The 21,379-nt window shown below is 42.1% G+C and overlaps 2 protein-coding genes across 2 annotated transcripts; both read left to right on the top strand.

Moving 5' to 3' along the window:
- The first annotated feature begins 249 nt into the window (after positions 1–249).
- Positions 250–5,578, top strand: LOC118791851 (protein kinase C delta type-like). Its single transcript, XM_036549333.1, has 10 exons — positions 250–471; positions 690–863; positions 991–1,082; positions 1,204–1,266; positions 1,631–1,769; positions 1,998–2,186; positions 2,444–2,572; positions 2,719–2,852; positions 4,763–4,844; positions 5,531–5,578. The coding sequence occupies exons 1-10, from the start codon at positions 250–252 to the stop codon at positions 5,576–5,578; spliced, it is 1,272 nt and encodes a 423-aa protein (XP_036405226.1).
- Positions 5,579–6,440: 862 nt separating this feature from the next.
- LOC118792606 (40S ribosomal protein S29) lies at positions 6,441–7,774 on the top strand. Its single transcript, XM_036550490.1, has 3 exons — positions 6,441–6,540; positions 7,265–7,364; positions 7,661–7,774. The coding sequence occupies exons 1-3, from the start codon at positions 6,479–6,481 to the stop codon at positions 7,667–7,669; spliced, it is 171 nt and encodes a 56-aa protein (XP_036406383.1). The 5' UTR covers positions 6,441–6,478; the 3' UTR covers positions 7,670–7,774.
- Positions 7,775–21,379: the final 13,605 nt, after the last annotated feature.

Here is a 21,379-nt window from a genome sequence, read left to right as displayed (position 1 = left end):
CCTCGAGGGAAACACCCCCAAAAATACAGTGATTATTTTAGATCCCCAGATGAGCACAGGCAGCAGAGGCGGCCAGGGGAGAGGGGAGCACCACGCTCTCCTGTTCAGGAAAGGAGGGTTTCATGCTCACCTGGTCAGGACATAGAGTTACCCTGTCCTGACCTGCAGGAGTTTATAACATCTATTCAATGGGACCTGCAAACAACTGCAGACCGCATTCAGCCAGAACTGAAAAAATTAGTCTACTTGATGGAGGCAAATGCCACCTCACTCCATCATGACCAAAAGCAAACAGCAGCAGCCCTCCAGCATGACCTGGAGGAAACAGGTTCACAGGTCCAGTGTGAAAAAGGAGCACAGACCACCCTGTCTGACTGTGACCTGGAGAAAAAGCCAGCACAGTTGCATTCGCGCCTCTCCATTGAGAACTTTGAGTTCCTCAGAGTTCTAGGAAGAGGATCCTTTGGAAAGGTATGGCCTGGGCACCTGTCAGCAAATCTGTCCATGACCTTCATCTACTTCACAGATACCTCCCAGATGGCTCTTTAAAATGTGAATGTCAGTGTTATATGTGTATTCTTAATGTTGTATCTGTAATCTTAATGAGTAATATGAAGTCCATTGTTAGAAACTTGTCCTCTCCCTCCCCTCCTCTTTTCTCTTTCTTTCCTCGTCCACCCCTTCCTCAGGTCATGCTGGCAGAGATGAGGGGAAGTGGGGAGCACTTTGCCATCAAAGTGCTGAAGAAGGACAACATTCTAGCGAATGGCTATGTTGAATATACCAAGGTGGAGCGGAGGGTGCTGGCCCTTTCTGTAGAGAACCCCTTCCTCACACACCTCTACACCTCATTCCAAACAAAGGTAATGCCCTCCTTCTCACATACAAATATACACAAATATATTTCACCCTCCAGACCAGAGTAATGCTTCTCACCCAGAGACTGGTGTGTGTCCAGGTGATGAGTAACAGTGCTCTCTGTGACTTTAGGAGTTTCTCTTCTTTGTCATGGAGTATGTGAATGGAGGGGACCTGTTTTTCCACATAGAGGAAAAGGGACGTTTTGACCTGGTCAGCACACAGTGAGTACTAGCTACATCCCCTGACCCCAATCCCAACAGCACACCTGTTTCACTCAAATGAAATTATAGACTAGTGAAAATGAGTTATGATAAGGTTCCTATTGTTATCTCTCTTTCTCAGGTTCTATGCTGCAGAGATGACCTGTGGGCTCCAATTCCTCCACAGAAATGGAGTCATATACAGGTAAAAGGCTTTCCTCCATCTCCAGGCAGTCAAATGTTAATGGAACATTTGTATTATTGTTGGTTCGATAGGAGTTTCGCTTCTGGAAATGAGCAGAAGCATGAGAATGAGGGAGTCATGTTTATAAGTGCCCAACTCAGTGTGTCTCCTTTAGATGATGTTGACCCAAACATTATGTGTCCTCACGATGATGTCACTTTACACTATGTGTAAAACACAGTGCACAACACATGCACACAGTCCTATCTCACTGATGCTATTCTGGACCAGAGAATATTCCACTGCCTTCAGATGCATCATCTCCTTTTTTCTGCTTTCTTTTCTTCTTCCTCTCTCACTATTTTCTTTCCTCTCCTCTCCTCAGAGATCTGAAGTTGGACAACGTAATGTTAGACAGAGAGGGCCACATAAAAATTGCAGACTTTGGGTTGTGCAAGGATAACATGCTAGGAGATAAACGTGCATTTAGCTTCTGTGGCTCGGAGCACTACATTGCCCCAGAGGTACGTGTCTCTCTTTGATGATGACAGAGATGCAGGCAGTAGCTGTATTCCAAAGTGCATACCTGCACACTTTGCACTCCTTGATATACTTCTGAGTACACAGGGGTGGAAGGTGCATAAAGTTGAGAGCCCACCACAGCATCATCTTAAACACTGTGAGCTTTGACTCAGTCAGTATGTCCCTCTGTGAAGATGTCCATAACCCAGCGTCTCTCTCCCTGCCCTCAGATCTTCCAGGGAAAGGACTACTCTTTTCCTGTGGACTGGTGGTCATTTGGGGTCCTGGTGTTTGAGCTGTTGACCGGCGAGTCCCCCTTTCATGGGGCTGATGATGATGAGCTTGCCATGTCTGTTTGTATGGACACGCCCCAGTACCCCAGCTGGATTAACGAGGAGTCAAAGGACTTCCTGGAGAAGGTCTGTATGCCTGTCAACACATCTTCAAAATGAGTGGGGTATTCGGTTTATGTACAAGTGAATCAATGCATGAGTGATTGAGTAAGTGAATTGGGCAATGAGTCAGTGAGTGCATTAATGGGTGTGTGAGTAAATAAGTATCAGTTGAGTGTGTGAGTAAATGAGATCAATGAGCCTCAGTTTTACCTGGGGACCATGCCCCCTTGCAAACTCACATTGCTCAGTATTTGTGTCCCCATCCGCTTCTCCCCCCACAGCTGTTGGAGAGGGACCCCACCCGCAGACTGGGAGCAGTTGGACACATCCGCGCACACCCCTTCTTTGAGAACATCGACTGGTTGGCCCTTGAAAGGAGGGAGGTGGAGCCCCCCTTCAAGCCCATAATGGTATGATTGACTGACTCACTTGTTTATGTATTAGTTATAACAGCAGAAAATCTGTCCAGTGCCTTGAGAGATGCCTTGTAAATCAGAATGTCAGTGACTTTTCAGTCAGTCACTTTTCATTCTCTCCCTCTGTCTGCCTATCACAGGAGAAGCCCCATGACTGCAGATATTTTTTCCAGGAGTACCTGAGTGAGACGGCCCAATTATCTCAATGCGACGGGCGCTCCATTAAATCCACGGACCAGCTGGCTTTTTCAGACTTTTCATTCATCAACCCAAAGTGGTTTGGATCTAATTAATTAATTTTCCTACAGTTGTTGAACATTTTGGAGCATGAAGCTTACGATAGTTAATGTATTGTATTGCTGATTGTAATAAATCTCGTGTAAACACCTAATGTTGCTTTTCTCTTAACAATGGATTTCAACCACATAATTCAGTTTTCAATAAATGTAGCACATATCAAATTATAAGAACCCATTATAAGAAAAAAGTAGTATTTTGAAAAAATGCCCGTTTTCCTTCTGTAAAATGTTGAATTAATAAGAAATTTGAATGCTCAAATGCTCACCCAACCACATAAAGTAGACTACCTCTCACTCACCTACTGAACTTTAGCGGTGTGCGTTAGAGTGTGAACCTTTGCTTTCACATTCACATGAAACAGCCCTCACTCATGCTACTGAAATTTCACAGAGTAAATGTTGTTTCTAATGACCTGCTGCAGTTACATCCCAGTGACTCTTTGCATTTAATTACTTGCTCTGATCTAGCTACATATATGACTGTACAAATATTTTTTCATGTATTTTTTTTTTCTACACTCCACAACCAAATGCAACAAAGAGGCAGTTGTATTGTTTATATACAGTATATTCTCTTATATACAGCATATGCTTCATTTTGTGAACACAGAAATGACAACAGCAACCAGCATTTAAGGGACATTGATGATCACACATGGACAGTTACTTCTTTACTGTGGTCCTTGCCTCGTCTACCAACAGAAACATGCACACACTGTAGAACCACACACTGTAGTTTTTGCACGTACACAGGGTCTACCTGAAAGTAATATCTCAGGCCTTTGCTGTAATGCCCATCCATGATTTAGTGAGAATGGTCACAGCATCTCACTTCACTGGCTTCCTGTTATTGCTCACATCAAGTTCAAAACCTTGGTGCTGGCATACAGGACATGTTCTCTCAAGATTACTGAGCTCTGCATCCACAGGGCAACTGACTGCGCCAACCCAACAGGATCGCTCTTCTCAGTCACAATCCCTGTCTGTACTGGTCCCTCAGTGGTGGAATGAACTTCCCATGGGGGTTAGGACAGTAGAATCACTGGCATTCTTCCAACACACACTGAAGGGTCTTCTCAGACTGCATCTCGGTTCCACTTCTATCCCCACCCCATAATACCTGCTACTTCTTGCATTCAATGTCAACTTTATGTGTAATTATGATGTATTATGAATTTGTGTTCTAGGACCTGTTGTATCATAGTATCATATACTTGGCTTTTGTCAGAGTGCACAATTTCTTGTGGCAGAGCTTGAATAATGTTATGCTCACACTCACTAGTCTGGGGATGTTGTGAGCGTGGTCTGACATTGTTCCTTGTTTAAATTGAATGGATACACTCATGTTCTATTGTGATGGAAGTCACTCTGGATAAGCTTGTCTGCTAAATGCATGTAATGTAATGTAGTGGATATTTAACACACCCATGCAGCTAAGATATACATTGGGAGTTTGTCACTGATAATTCACACTGTCCATCCTCACCGCCACTGCATGGTAGGTCAAAAGTCCATTGTCTTATCCACCCATAGTTCCACCTTGCCCTGACCCCACCCCTAGTATCTTATTGGCCCATGTAGAAAAAATATTTCACTTTATCCAGAAGGGATTTAACATGAAATGTCTTCCACTCAAACCATAAAATGCCTTGCACACACATTTATTGAAATGTCTTGAATGTATTTGTATAAAACTTGTATGTATGGCTCCTGAACATTCATTCTAACATTCATTCTAGTTCATTCTAATATAATTAGCTAGCTATCCCTACTGCCCTTTGAGTTAGCAAAGTTTAGCTACATTAATAGGGTGATTTTTTTGCAATTGATTCCATCATCTACATTCTTTTTGGTTGTTAGATCACTAGGCTATAAACAAGTGGAGATTGGAATTAATAACAAAACTTTCTATAATTAATATTAAAATCTATCCAAACGTCTGCCTCGTGACCTACCTCACAGACAGCGTAAAACGTCTGACAAGTACAGCGTTGTCCAAACCTCTCCTGGAGGGCCACTTGTCCTGCATGTTTTAGATCTCTCCCTGCTCCAACACAGCTGATTTAAATAATCAGTTTGTTATTAGGCAGCTTCAGGAGTTCATAACGAGTTGATCATTTGAATCAGCTGTGTTGGATCAGGTAGGTCACGGGAGATCACTGTTTTACTGCTACATGTCAGTAGCACCAGCTCAGCCAGCTGGGGCCCTCAGCAAATATGTAGTTTAACCAGTGTGTACTGAAAGTAAGTTTGGTGAAATACACACTAAACTATATTAATTTGTGACTCTGTTACACATATATACAGTATGTGAGTGTTTCATATGTCTGTGTGAATGTCATCGTCAGTATGGGTTTACGTGCAAGCAATTTGTACAAGCTGCTTGATCATTCATGTCTATGTGTTTTACCCCACATGGCAACTCATACACTGATAGTATGCAGTTTGCAAATTAAATCTTTTTGTATGAATCTTTTCAGTGTAGTCTATGTACTGATTCACTATCCTACACCAAGAATGAATGTGAATGGAGAAAAAAAGTTACACAGTACACTCCTAAATGCAAATGTCTATCATTAACTTAATCGCTCATCCAGTTCTTTCAGTTTGCGACTTTGTGAGTCTGATGACTGACTTGCTACCGATTGTTTAGTTCTTCCAGATTGTTCACTTACTGAAGTACTTTCAGTACGTGACGTGAATCACATATAAACCACTGTATAATAGAAAAATGAACATGTTCTCTTGTAAAACTGGCATTCCAACATTTAATAAAACTAATGGCAATTACTAAAGAAGCTAGATAAATTATTTAGCCAGATGTGGATATTTTACTAAAGAAAATACCGTTAATCAGTCATTTCGTGCGTTCAGTATTATTAAAAATGGGAACAATCAAAACATATAATGGACAACATTGCAGTGATGGAACCATTTATTTCAATCAATCACTAGGGTACTCATTTTTCGTGGTTAATTAATTAAAGAACTAGAGCAGTGTGAAAGAATCGGTGGGGCACGAGATGGTCGTGGTGTGCAAAGCGTATTCATTGATAATGTAAATGGGTTTATACCAGGCCTACACGAAGACAATGTCAAAGAACTTCAAAATGAATTAAGTCTCAAAAGACCAAATTCATGTGTTTCTTGCATGTGCGTGTTTTAAGGCGTTGCTTAATTAAAATTACATCACTAAAAATGTTATGTCTGTTTGTTTGCTGTTTAAAAAATTTATTACATACAAGTAATTTTCTAAGAGGAGGAGTGAGACCTAAACCTTAATCTGGCTTTAACAAAGTAATACTTACTACACTAATCAGTGAATCGGATCTTCGTACTGAACTGAACGGTTCAGTAAACAAATCGGAATGGCTTCACCATCACACAACTACCATCTACTAGGACATTCTCACAGTCGTGATGTTCTCAGGTTCTCGAAACGCACCCAGGCATTGGAGTTTGGAAGTTGGAAATACGTCACACTAACGTCACAGCCACTGGGCGGAAGGGCTTTCTAGAAGACGCATGGGCAAGCGCATGCGACGTAAGCGCATGCGCGCTTTCCTTCCTTCCTTTTCGACATCCGAGCGAAAGAGACAAGATGGGTCACCAGCAGCTCTACTGGAGTCACCCTCGAAAATTCGGCCAGGGATCTCGATCCTGGTTAGTTATGCCCTGTAAATCAGCAGTACAAAATTTTCTTGACATTATTTCTAGATTTTAGCGTTTTTACTTTAAATCAGACCATAAATGTTATTTACAAATCCTGATCCGCATGGATGGTAAACATGGCGTCTTCCATCAGTAGCTAAATAGCTAACTTGCTAAAACCGGCCTTTGAAACATTGAACATTGAAAGGATTGGCATAGTTTGGCATACGCCGCTATATTGCAGTTGTGTAAGACTTTTGTAGTTTCATTTAAAGTTACATTTTTCAAATGTATATATTAAGAACACAAATTGATTTGTCCCTATGAATTTTCCACGCATTTGCTGTGTCTGACGCTCGCTGTTAGCTAGCGAGCTAATGATAGCAAGCAGGACATCCACGTGAAGTCTCCAGTCGAGCTCAAACTGCAAGATAAATAATACTGCAACTGCTCCACGTAACATTCCATCCAGCAGCTTCACTATCTAGATCTAGCTGTCAGATCTTAAATTGGCACCTACCAACTGGTTACCACCAGTGGGAATTTTGGAAGTGTTGGTAATACATGTGAGCTAAATGCTAATTGCCGTTGAGGCGTGTAATTTCATATTAATTTGGTCGTTAGCGATTCTGCTTAACACCTTGCTAGTTACCTAGCAGCTCTTGCGTAGTTAAACAATATAGCTAGCATCACAAGCGATTGCCTCCTAATCCCGTTTCCTCATGTGTCTTTGTAGCCGGGTATGCTCAAACAGACACGGTCTGATCCGTAAATACGGGCTCAACATGTGCCGCCAGTGTTTCCGACAGTATGCAAAAGACATCGGCTTCGTTAAGGTAAATGCCCGTCGAACTCAGTGTCATTAAGTTTATTTAAGGGTTTAGGCTTAATTAACTCTATGATGGTGTACATTGCGTTGTACAGTAATCAGTTAATTGAGCTAAAGCTAATGTGTTAGCAATCAAACCGTATCATCAAAGCGTATCATCAAACGTTATGCTAAGTGTTGTGACAAGTGTAACAAGTTGCATGACAAGTGTTCTGTATTGTACACTATGTGGCAGTCGTCTCCTTAGTTGCAGTATCTAATGTTTTTACTGAAAAATGTTCGTTACCCTGTTTTTTGTTATAGCTCGATTAGATGTGCTGAGACGCTGCACCGACGCCCAGAAGAACATGGAGGAAACCACGCTGAAAACCACCCTTGGTCGTGTAGCATTGTACAAATAAATATTTGAAAATTTAACCTGATGTGTGTGGTTCCTATATATCGATAGCACATCTATCATGCGTGTAGACAATTCATTGATTTGGCATCTATAATGCAGTGGTGTTAAGATACAGGGGGTCTCAGGAGTATAGCACTGCATTGCTAAATTGTATTTTGGCACAGCTGCTGGGTGTTTGCTCGTTTGAATATATATTTAAAGAATTACGTTTCTTATTGAATTAAGCATCTTTAAACCTTAAAATATGTTTGGCATCTTTTGCAAACATCCCCTTGTGGCGTTTTACCATAAATACAACATGCAGGCATAATATAGTCTTGGCGTCTGCCAACATGGGGTTATTGACCCCTTTTGTTGATGAGTGTTATACCATGCAATACTTGTGTAAGGACAAGTCTAGTCTTGTGTGTTGTCTGCATACTGGATGCTTGAGAAGCCTGAGTCTTCTCATGTACATGGTAAGTGTCATTTATTGAAAAATGCATTAAGAGCCCACATTTATTGCCGGCCATCCTAAAGTGTAACTGGTAAGTGATAAGCAAGTACTAAAAGAAAGATTACATTAGTGTCTTATATACCCTATGTTACTTGCATAGCAGAGAGTCTACTGAGACAATGGCAGTTTATTTCATGAATTTTTTAGTTTGGCAGACTTCAGTGTCAGGAAATGGGCCTGCATCTGTTCTGGCCTGTGTGGGATGATGTAATAAATGTGCTACTGACTGAGAAATGCAGACTTTACAGTGAAATCTGGAGCAGTGCTTAAACTGCATTCTTTAGATGCATACCATTGCCATTGTTTTGAGGTGTTCTATAAAAAGTTATTTTCATCAGTCGAGGCTAATGATTGGCTCACAACACAAGGACGCTCGCTAGTTGACTGTGGTGAGTGAATGATCATACTAAATCTGACAAGTCTCCGAAACTTTTGATTCAGTAACCAACCATACAATAGTGTCTAAATATGGAAAATCGGTTAGATTCCTACTCCGCTTTCTCGCCTTAAAACTTACTTTGCCTAGTGCGCATGCTTGGTAAGGTAACACTCATTGCCAATGGGTGTAACAAGTGTGGAATAGGCTGGTACCTAAGTAAGATCCAAAAACATGTTCTCTTTGCCCAGCTAAAAAATTTAAAACTTGTTTGCAGAAGTGATGCTTCTTGCCTTTGCTTCATTTGTCTGCCTTGTGGTGTTGCTACTGAATAATTTCAGTTTGACGGTGTCTTCAACAGATAGGTATTGATGCAACTTAACTTTCACTGCAGGATAACGGCAAGCAAATCAAGAGCTATAGACGGATAAAAGTCACTTACACTGTGAATGAAATCATGTTAGATTTAATAGCATGTGAAATTACCTTGGATAAGGGTGTCACAAGATAATGTTTTTACTGCGGTTTAACAATATGTAAACAAGTTACAGAAGTTGGTTTGTTTTAATTTACTTTCCCCAAAGTAATAAAAAAAACTTGCACTGTGTCTATCATAAAAATATGCAAAATATGTTAAATTTACCATTGGATAGTGGCCTCAAGCCACACCCTTTTCTCAGTTTTGGAGAAAACTGTTCTGGAGAGTGAAATTGTGAGAGGGTTCTTGTGCAAATATGATTGGAATGCCTGGAATAAGTGCAGCTCTCTTGTTCAGTATCTCTAAGTGGAATAATCTGATGTGTGGCAAAACCAAAGAAAAGTATCTGAGGAATATTTCAACATGAAAAGGGAGTGTCTGTGTTTTTCTTTTTTTAAACAGTTTTTTGCAGTCCTATCAGCTGAGGGATTGATAGGGGAATATGGACAATTATTTACAGGGTTTTCCTGTTTTAGTTGAAAGAAAATTGTTAAAATCTGAAGTGGGGGATGGGCGACATCTTCTGCCTGCCCAAAATCCCACAACCAGGCCCACAACCAAGCTTGCCCATGACCAGGATCTGCAGATTCCTTTTTATTCAACATTAGGAAGACCAGACCATACCTCTCCAGATACAAAGCTCAAGTTGTGATCCAGGCTCTTATCCTGTCACATCTGGACTACTGCAACTCGCTGCTTAACGGCTTCCCAACGTACACCATCCGACCACTGTAGCTTATCCAGAATGCAGCAGCCAGATTCACGTCCAGCCTCCCCAAGCAGGCCCATGTAACACCTCTCACCTCCATTGGCTACCAGTTGCAGCAAGGATCAAGTTCAAGACCTTGTTACTAACCTTCATGGGACTTAATGGATCAGCCCCCCTATACATACAGGACATGATCAAGGCCTGCAAGCCTCTGTGACCTGAATACAAGGACAGACTCTCTCTCTCTCAGACTCACCTCTTCCCAGTACTAGCTCCACACTGGTGGAATGAGTTTCCTGCCAAGATTCATACAACAGACTCCCTGGGCACCTTCAAGAGAAAGCTGAAAGCTCATCTTTTTAAGCTGTATTTATAGCTTACCTTCCTCTGTATCTATATCTGTTTGTCCTGTCTATCCCTATTTTCTACAAAAAAGCACCCTACACTAGTTTAGCACTTAACTCAGTATCTTACTGACCTCTTGTAATACTTCTCGTTAACTACTCTTAGCATAGTGGTGTACTTAAGTAAGAGCATTTGCTAAAATTATGTAATGTAAAATAGGGAAGAGGAGAAGGTGTAACGACAAAATGTCAGAAAGATGAGATACTGTATATCGTGACAGTAAAAGTATCGCCCTGTAAGTGTAAATCGAAAATTGTAAAATAAACAATGCACAATCTCAGGCAGTAGGTGGCAGAAAAGTTCTACAAAGAAAAAAAAAACCTTTCGTTTGCCCTGCCCAGCAGACGAATACCGCAAAATGCTGTTCACAAACACACGAGTTATTGCATAGCATTTTAAAGCTATAGTGAGTTTAAAAGTAGGATTAATGTCAAATGTCCTTCAACATATATATTTTTTCTAGCATATATGTGTTAGTACATAAGAAAAACATTTAAGGCATTAAACAGTTCGGGTGATTGGTCCATGTCGCCAGTGACTGACAAAATACAATTTGGTAGCAGGAAGGCAACATTTCTATTCACATAGTCTGAAAACCTTCCTGGATCTTTTGTGAGTGACACGCGTGATCTCGTGGACAGGTGCACTACGATCATCGGGGAGTCGCTAGATTGCGATGTCCACCCTTCCGTGGCGAACGTTCTTTTCGAGCGTTCAGGGATTCTTTCCCCGGGGCATTTCCGAAAATTCGCGGAGAAGCAGGAATGCGCGTCTGCGACGCGCCATGTGGGGCGCTTACACTCACCTTCTCATAAAACTCACATACACGGGACTTTATTTGATTCCTTTTTTTGCCGTGCTGTTGGCATGGCAACGCTGGTCACTCTGCTGCTGGTTGCTTCTGCTTTCTCACAAGTAAACGCTATTCTTTACGATTCTTCGAACAAACAAAAGGAAAACCTTGGTCTCATGGATTTGTCGTTCTCTTTCTCGTCTTCATTTTTTTCAACCTTGTGGAAAACACGAACATTTATTTGCACTCTCCGAAGCCAGGAGCGATGGCAGATTGGGAGCAGGGCTTTAACGTAGGGTTCTTCGGTGTGTTCTCTTTCTCTTTCTGTCACTATGACTCTCTCACTGTCTTTATTCCTCACTGTCTCTCTCTGTTTCTCTCTTTCTCAGTACCTCTATGTCTTTCTCTTTCTCACTTCCCTGTCTCCCTCTCTTTCCTTCTGTCCCTCTCTTTTTCTCCTCTCCTTTATAACCTTCTTCATCTCAGCAGTTCCTTCTTTCTCTTAGAGCCACACTGAGGTGGTCCTAATTCACTCATGGGCCACAGCTGAGGCCATGATTGGTCCTTGTAAGGTGAGAGTTGAGAGCTGTAGCTGACCACATCAGCTCTCTGGAAATGACTTATCTAAAGATGCCTAATGAGGGTTTTGGGGTCTCTTGTTGTGTTCTCTCTTGACGTTTTGGAAGAATTGGCATAGAAGGATTGTGTTCAGGTGAGGGCTGGATAGACCAGGTCTCCTGCAATTAGTTCACAGGAACTCACTTTGAACCAAATGGACCAGAATGAAAGGGGTAAAAATCCTGGGGTGCTATGTCTGTCATCCAAACCACACTGATCTGTGGGAAACACTTTGTGCTTCCGTGACTTTTTATCGGTCATAGTCTACCTTCTGTTTGCTGGTCATGAAAGACCCCGCGGTCAGCTTGGGGTCTGCTTGCTGGTCACAACAGACTCTGTAGTCAGCTTGCGGTCCACTTGCAGGTCACGAAAGGCTCCACGGTCAGCTTGCGGTCTGCTTGCTTATCACAAAAGATTCTGCGGTTGGCTTGTGGTCTGCTTGCTTGTCACAAAAAGGTCAGGAAGATAAACTGTCATCATATCCATGATGGGAAAAGAGACCACGCTAAGCAGAATGGAAGGGTCATCACAGACACTGATGTCCTCCTGTCTGTTGCCTGTCTCTCCCTGCGCTGTTGTGAGAGACCTGCTGGCTCCTCTGCTAGACACCTCCAGCTTTCCTATTGGATCTCTGAGAAAGCTAATGAGATCTTACAAGAGGTACATGTAGATGAAGAGAGAGAGGGAGAGAGATTGTAAGACAGAGGGAGTCTGGGAAGCAGAGAAAATCTAATTTAGGTAATTATATTTGATATTATATTTTATAGCTCCTCTAATTCATTTCATTATACAATTGAAATGCACTTTAAAAAAATGCACCAAATGGTTCAATAAAAAGCTGACAGTAGCTCTTAAATCAAGAGTAGATCATCTGAACAGGACACTACAAGTCAGAGAAAATAGACAAAATCTGATCTATCTGTGTCATCAGCACAGAATCAGTAAATAAGAGTTCTCTGCAGAGCTTTTGGCATGTGCTCAGAGTGCCTGTAACACTCAGCTTTTTTGAAATTCAACGAAGATTGTTTACAGAATTTAAATGACTTTACGTACAGTGAATTTAAATACAGTGCAGTTCTGGCTTCAGTCCTTTCTTCAAACAGACTGGGACCTGGTGGAGAGATTTTGCTTGCTCTTTTCCAAGCATAAAAGGAAGGGGCTTTAAGTGGGGATAATGAATTCTGACATGTGCACTTATTGTACACTACTCTGTGTTTCGTTTCTGGTTTGCGCTGCCTTTGCCTTGGCAACACAATTTGGTTCACTGTCACACCAGTGAGGTTCATTTGAATTGAACTGAAACAAAGGGAGAGAAAGAAAGAGAAAGAAATGGAGAGGGAAACATATACAAGAAATATGACATACAGGTAAGAGGGAAATTGTCCAAGGAATAGGGGAGAAGAATCTATTTGGCAACAGCTTGGTCCATTTATAAGCTGTGTAACCTTGTGGTCACCCTTGCCGGGAATGGAAGCACTCTCGCAAGCAACACAGATCAAGAGCTGACATTTAATAACGTTTAGAGGCATAAAAGCAGCCGCTGACCCTCATGTAATTAGCTTCTGGGAAGGAAGATAGTCTTCCATCTGTACTTTTTAACAAAACAAATGAAAATAATAAGCCTAATTCCGAGATGTAGTAATCTGTTGGCTTTCCCAGCTCTGGCCTTGTTAAATGTTATCAGCATGCTTTCCCTCCAAGCTACCCACAATCCCATGCTGTGGGAACAGATCTAGCCAAAACATCCCAGAGACAAGAGGAAATATTTGCTCTCTTACTCTGTGATTGTGATTTTACTGCCTAGTCCCTGTAACAAGCTGTGTGGATTTTGCATTTTTGATGCATTTAAATGGATTTGAGTGATGGGTGAGGGAGACCTCATGAACCCTCAGGTGTGCGGGGGGGACCATCATGTACTGCCAATCCTTGATGCAAGTCAATGGACCAGTCAGGTCAAGAATAAAGCCAACACATGATGGCTATGCTCCATTTTGGAGTTCACGAAGCCTCACTCTCTCCATCAGAGTTGTCTCGGTTCGTAGCTGCAGCAGTAAGATCAAATAATATCCTTTGACAACCTTTGACTGGGGGCGGGTGCATTGGTAATGCTACCCTGTAGTTTTGAGTTTTAATCCCCTTCACGTAAGACTTCAAAGTGTTCTCTCTGGAAATGCAGATGCAGACTCCAGCAGAATATGTGCACCCAGGCCACATTTATTATTATATTTTTTCAGATGTGAATTTGGATCACCCTGGGAAATAAAGCCTGGACATCTTAGTGATGATGTGAGTTTACATTTAGTGAGTTCACAGTAAACCAGTTTACAGTTACAGTTTACAGTTAGTGATTTTACAGATGGTTCCTGGTTACTGAGTTCAAGGTTAGTGAGTTTACAGTTAGCGTATTTACAGTGAGTGAATTTATTGTTAGACAGTTTATCGGTGGTGAGTTTACATTCAGTGAGTTTTTGGATAGCGAGTTTACAGTTAGTGAATTTACAGTTGGTGAGTTCATGGTTAGTGAGTTCAGCTAGTATGTTTATAGTTTATGAGTTTACAGTTAATGCGTTTAAGGTTAGATAAGTCTCCATATCCAGTCATTCCTTAGTCTCCATATCCAGTCATTCCTTAGTCTCCTGGGCTGTTCAGCCACGGTCTGCAGCTCTATCCAGCTGACTGTAGCAGATGACCTAAAAATGTGTCTGGTGAAATGGCGGGAATTGAAGCTTGCAGTTTTGCTGCTGTGCTGGCTGGCGGAAAACACAAATTTTCTTTGAGGGAAATAATTGGAGCAATAACAGCGTTCCCATTTATTTTCCTGTCAGAGGTGCAGCTACCTGTGCTATCTATTCATGCTGTCTGTCTAACTGTGAAACCCACAAATACCACAGACCTGCTGTATTTAAAATCAGCTTTATCTGTAAAAGCTGTGAATACTACAGACATGTCTCTTGTACTGGTTCAGTTAAAATGGAATTTCCATCAGTGGTGATTTCCGCTGAACTGCCAACAAGGTTATTATTGCCCTCTGTATAGATTATCAGATCTTAGATTATGACTGGCTTGATATCTGAAAGAACAACAGAGCTTCGCCACTAGATGTGTGGTTTTTTTCTGAAATGTGTCTCTTGCCATTTCAGAGGGTAAGGACCCGCTAGTTTCATGGAACGCTGGTATAGCCCGGATCTGCAGCCGGCTCACAGTCAGTCGGTCTGTTTCATTGCCCACGACCTGCCGAGCAAACAAATCCACTAATCAAAGTCGGCCCCTGTCACCAGACTCCACCTCCATCTAATCTCTATGGATAAATGCTCTGTCTCACTGATAGGCAAACCACACAGAACACCATTATGAAACTGCAATACATGCCCGTAAACTGTCATATTTCACATAAGCTTTCTATGAAATGTCCATCAATACATATAGCATGGATAAGAAAAAAAGACTGCCACTCTCATATGTGTAATTTTATGCATACATTGCAAAGGTGTTGAATATATTTTACGGTTTAGGTGTTTTTATACTATTGGGTATTCAGCTGTTTATGCACAAAATGACATGTGAAACTATTGGGAAAGGTGAGGAGTGATTAGTTTTCTGATATGTGCAGCATAATTTGACATGTATTTAAAAAAAATTGTCCATATGCTTTGGGGTCTTGAATTTAAATGCGTGTTTCTTTTTGTCATAAGGGCTTGCATAGTACCCGGTGAAGAAACGCACTATGACATGCGCGTTGACAGATACACATGTCCTGGATAATGTTTAAAGCAGCCAACCACCAGCAATCATACATCGACATAAATTATTCATTTTCATAGCCAGCTATAGCTGTGGTTCAGATTATCTTCGCGTCCCATTTTGTCTGTACCAGTCAGCGTAACGCCATCCGCCGTGTGATGGCAACCAATTTAGGCATTCACTGCCGCGGCCCTCTTAATTCACCCATCTGCCAATGTTAACGGTGCTTAGGGGTCTAATTTGCAGAGAAAATGAAGTGTTGCACATATTGACTCATCAGCCTTGGAAGGAGCTGGTTCTGCAGTCAGAGTCTGTTGCTCATAATAATGGAATCATGCTAAGTAAGATGTAAAGATTACGCTTATGGAAAAGGCTTGAATTGTACTATCAAGCTCCATGCAGCATATTTAGCTTGAAGGAGAGGGAGAGTGTTGATAATTGACTCTCATAAAGTTGCGATCTTGTAGTTTAGGGCACAAATAGGCTGTGAAATCCAGATACTGCATGGATCCTTTGAAAGACTTATGGGGTGTTTTCAATGAGAATATATAACTCAGGAAAAGGGCTTGGTTGGACATCACAGAAAAGTTCTGAGGACCACTTACTTGCATCTAGTTGGTGCAGTATTTTTATACGTTCAGGATGTACAACCATGGTCTTTCATTTCCAAACTCTTATTTATTCTGAATATGTCAAATTGATCCCAATTAGAAATGCATGGTAATGATAGTTATTTATAGGGGTCGTTCCCGGTACCCTTTAAGCATACTGACTGCCACAGATGGCTATTTTTACAGAGGTGTCAGACAGGGGAGGAAAGCAAGAAGCACTGAATCATTGCAGTAATTGCACTGCCTCATGGGGTGGCCTGAATTCAGGCAGAATCGCATTACAGCTGATGTGTTTAATCTGAGCGCAAAGACTAGTGTGCAAGTCTGGTTACCGGGAGCATGGTCTTCTTAGAGCTGGGTTCTGCGCCAGGCCTCTCAACGCTCCTGGAACTGTGGAGAAAAAGCACCATGACAACAACAAACACACCAGGGCTGAATGCTACAACCACTAGGCAGCGGGACAAAGGAGAGGAGATACCAGTAAGTGTTAAGTTCTGCAGAGCACACAGATCAATAGATACAAACGCATTCAGCAAATTTGCTGTGTAATGAAAAGGAAGGAAAAGGCAATATTTATTTTCACCTGGCAAGGTTAGGTGTGTAGTTAAGTCAGACCACTCATGATCTAAGTGAATGATATGGATTTTTTTTCAGTTAATGAATCACACTACAGACACAATAGTGACACTGGGGAAAACATACAAAAATGTGATACAGTAAAAATGTTGACATTGTGTTTTCCTTGCCCCCTGCCTGTATAAAAAGGGAAGAAAGTGGGTGTGTCTAAGGAGAGGAAATAATCAGACAGAGCTTTTAACGTGGCTGCTCTGATTGGCTGAACTACACTGTTCTTTTTCAAGCTTCATATATTTATTCATACAGTGCCAGCAACAGCGGGAAATTGTTGTCTTTTAGTTCAAATTGTTCTGTAGAAGTGCACACCCCATGATTTGTCTTCAGGAAGCATTTGTCTTGATGATGAGAGGAAGCACTTTTAAAATAAAGGGAGACAAAAGTTTGTTCTAGTTTGTCAGTGAGGGCTCCTAGTCACCCTACTCTAGAGCTGAGCTTGTACTGAGGACAGGGCCTAACGAATGAACCACTTGCGAGCCTCACTAATTCATCCATAATATGCTAGTTTTAATGTCGTGGACCATGAGGTGTTGAAATTACTACGAAGACAATAAAGTGCACAATGTGTGTGAGCCAATGCCCAGTCCATTTCCCCATGTAGACACAGTCCATAAATATTCACCATTTTCCTCAACTACAGAAGACTCAAGCACTCACAAGTCACTTGTTCACTTTGAACCATCAGTGACCTACCCCATGCCCCCTCGACCCCCCCACCTTTTAGTAGCTCAATAATGTATATGTGGTAGAATTTAAGACCACTATTTTTTATTTTTACTTTTTTATGATGACCATATTTTCCAGAATCCATTATTCACGTGTAGCGAGATTCACATTCTGAATGAGAGTGTGAGAGAGAGACACACACAAGCACACACACAGATTGAAAGATTGATAGAAAGAGGGAGGGAGGTATCCAAACCGACGGGGCTGTCTCTGGTTTAATTGATTTCGGCTGTCCCTGTAGAGACTCAAAGGGCTTTTTAAATGCAGTATCTAAATATTTAACAGCAGATGCGAGGTAGGGATTCGGAACATTGAGCTTAATGAGGAGTGATAGGAATCGGAGAGGGCAGCGGCGGACTTGTCCCCATTGATTTCCTTAGGCTGTGATTAATGGGCGGAGGTGAGAGGAAACGGTGGCGGCGTTTCGGAGGTACTCCGAGGCGCCGCCGGAGCGGAGAGGTCGCGCTTTCCGTCGCGTGTGAGTGCCAGGCTGTCCGGCTGCTGCCAGAGCGACGACCGGACAAAAATTGATTTCTCGCTTAAACGGATCTCTCTCGGTGCTCTCCCTCGGCTCGGCTCGCCTCGCTCCCGCGGTTCCACTAGTGTTCGCACGCAGAAGTGAACACAGAAAGGTGAATGTACAGGCAAAAGTGCCTAGTGTATGTAGACGGCACCACGGGTTCTATAGCCACAGAGCACAGTAAAAACATCTGACCTCTACAAGCTCAACTCCACTGTGTGTCTTGCTGTCTTTGGGAAAATTGCAAATACTTTTATGTTCCATTTTAATATGGACGGACATGGTAAAAATGTACCGTACAATACGATGTGATTATGCAAATTACTCCAGAGTGCGTGCGTTGCATGTATGCGAAAATAAGCCATTACAATAATTATACATAATTATTGATATGTAGATACATACGTTCAGACCAGCAAAGAGAAAGTACAAATGATTCAGCACTTCATGCCTCTCTGCTTCATTAAACAGTTAGACGACAGTGCGCAAGAAAAGGTTTTTTTCTGTCACTAAATGAGCGTGTCCGTAATTGCGTAATTAACTCAATTATGGTTATGGGAGCCATTTGCGGTGCTGAAAGATCAGGAGATCTATTTCGCCGGAGCAGAAATAGACATTTCTCTTGTTGAAACCAGCTCCTTTGACACAGAGACTACCCTTTGTCCTTGTACATAGCAAATGCCCGCCTATCATAAAAATAAGAAATAAATACAACATTAAATACAATTTTACAATAGTAATTACACAACTTCATATACAATGATAATCTGTATGGTTACATGTAAGTAAAAAGGTCCTTATCATCACATTTTTGGTCCTGAGACTCCATTTGAGTTGCAGTGGATCTGCGGACAGTGTAAAACCACTGTTTTACATGTGTCTTGGGATTCTGCTTCCTCTTGCTCTTCGAGGACACAACACCCAAGGAAAGTGCTTGGTTGGACACAACAGTAATTTGTATATCAGCCCTATGAGAGCCATAGTGTTTGGTGCACGCTACCGTTACAAATACCGTTACCGTGTTACAAATCTGGGATGTGCTTACTGACCAGACTTGATCGCAGCCTTTCAAAGGGGTGTGACCACTGACCAACAAATGCTGTCTGTCTGTTGGAGTTTGAATATTGGATGAGGAAGATGAGCCAGTCTCAAATTGGCAGAAGCGACTGAATCTCCATGCAACAGTGCTCCCTTATTAATAGCTTGTAAATAATTTATGGGAGGTAATCTTTAGCATGGCACACGTGTGGCTACATAGGAATGAGTTTACATTCCATTAATGAGACTGAATAATTCACAGAGGGTTGAACCCGAAGGCATCACAGTGAGCGTGAAGGACTGGAACTCCTCATTATTATTTATGCCGAATGGTTTTGTAATACATATAAAAAATGATTAGATGCACTCCTCAGCTCTGTTTTAATTAAAATGTAACGAGTATTTTAACGATGTATGCTAAACTTTGGAAACTAGTAATAGGTTATGATTGCATTTCCCTGTGGGATTCCTGACCTCATTATACCTCCCTCTTGGTGAAGTAGGACAGGGGGAGGAGAGGAGAGAGAGGTGGCAGTACTTTTTTTTTTTTTTTTTAAAAGCATAACCTTTTGCATTGTCTTTGTTATTGCAGGAGAGACTCCCACAGTTAGCATGACTGGACTGAGTAATGCATGTGTCTGGACACCCCACACCCCCACACCTGTAACCAACCACATTGCATCACTGGCAGTTCAGATGCAGACGAACAACATAAGATGAGTTATCATCTTCCAGTCACACAGGCAAGAATCTTCTAAAGAAGGGATTAAAGAAAAAAAATGCATCAACTCAAAGTTGTTTGTTTTTCTTATCAGATGGCAAGTGAGTGATACTTGATAGGGCTTCCCTCCTGATGGGAGTAATGGGAGACATACAATTTTAGCTTTATATGTTTTTCTCTGGGTGAACTCAGACCACTGTGGGGAAGGTGGAAACTTTATAACAGATATCCCTGGATGCACTTGAAGACACCACGTATGTATCTCACAAAGTTTATGCTACATACATTAATACCTTTTATTTATAATGAATGCATTAAAAAATAGAAGGGAAAAAAATAAGCCAGGTGAAATAGCAAAATTGTACTAAACAGGCCCCAGCATTTTACAAGATGTAATTTTACTCTCAATGGAAGAGGAGAGATTTGTAGGACATTACTTTGGTGTTGAGTACACCGCCCCCCCACCGCTATTTATGGTAATAGAATTAAACGAGGGCCTGTTGCGCTGTGTGTAATGAGGCTGGGAGCATGTGCCAGGAGGGCTGCCATGGTCTGCTGGCTGACGGAGGTGCTGTCCCTGCACCTGGTCCATTAGAGTGTCTGCATCTGCCACACTGGCGCTTCTAAACCTCCTACCACTTTCAATACGTCCCTCCTGTTCTCATTCCATTCAAAGCAAATGCTAACATTTTTGCGGCACCGTTTGAAGATTAGGCGCAGTTCATCGACCATATTTCATCACTGCAAAAATGGACGGGACTTCGGTCATGCTTCCCCCTCTTGACGAGGCCGAGGTTTGCATTTGGTGTGGTGTCTGATCGAGTCATCACTTAAGACTCACCCCCTACAGAGAGCTGGACAGTGACTGTCATGGCCTCTGGAGGCTGTTTTTTGAATCACTGCAGAGGGTGGTGGTTTTATGTGGTGGTGCTGAAATTCAGCTGCTATGTTCTGTTGTTCTCACTGGTGTACTGTACACAGGAGGTCCCTTGTGTTTGGTGTGTGGTGCAGAATCCATACTGTGAATCCTATGGGAGGGGGTGGGGAAGGGGCGCTAAGACTGCCAATCCATGAAAGGCCTCTCCCACTATAGGCCACACCCAGTACCAGGCCACACCCACTGCAAAGGCATGCCTGTGATTTTTCATCCACTATAAAGGCCATTCCTACTTCTAGGCCGCACCCACCACAAAGCCTTATCAGAGTCACACTGCTACTACAGCCAGGCCCAGCTTACTTCAATGAACTGCCTTCTGCGATGCCCTGCCCACTTAAGCCTTACCCACTCCATTGGATTCTCCATGAGATTTCTGCTTTGTCTGATTCCTTCTTGGCACACTATGTGCCTAACCCTTCACCTGCTGTCATGGCTCATTTCAAATCCCACAAAGAGAGATTTAGAACTTTTACAGAACGCCACTCGGAGCCTCATTGTCCTCACTACAAAGGTGAGAGAGCCCCCATGGCAAATTATCTGCATGGACAGCTTCTTCTAACAGTCTGTTACACATTTAATACATTGTCTCCCCTTTTTTGGGAGGGGGCATTGCTGAAGAGAGCAATACAGTAGATACAGCTGTCTGTACCCACAGGGCTTTGGTGTGTCCTTCCTATGAATAAAACTCATTATGGAGTCAAGGCTGTAAAAGAGGGAAATGTGTAAAACAGCTGCTCAGTTCGTTGTTATACTGGAATACTGAACAGGCTTGCTTACACTGAGAGATAAGAGGTTTACATGCATTACTGTGAAAAGTGAT

Source organism: Megalops cyprinoides, chromosome 17 (genome assembly GCF_013368585.1).
Source record: "Megalops cyprinoides isolate fMegCyp1 chromosome 17, fMegCyp1.pri, whole genome shotgun sequence".
Taxonomy (NCBI): Eukaryota; Metazoa; Chordata; class Actinopteri; order Elopiformes; family Megalopidae; genus Megalops; species Megalops cyprinoides.
This window is presented reverse-complemented; position numbering and strand designations above follow the sequence as displayed.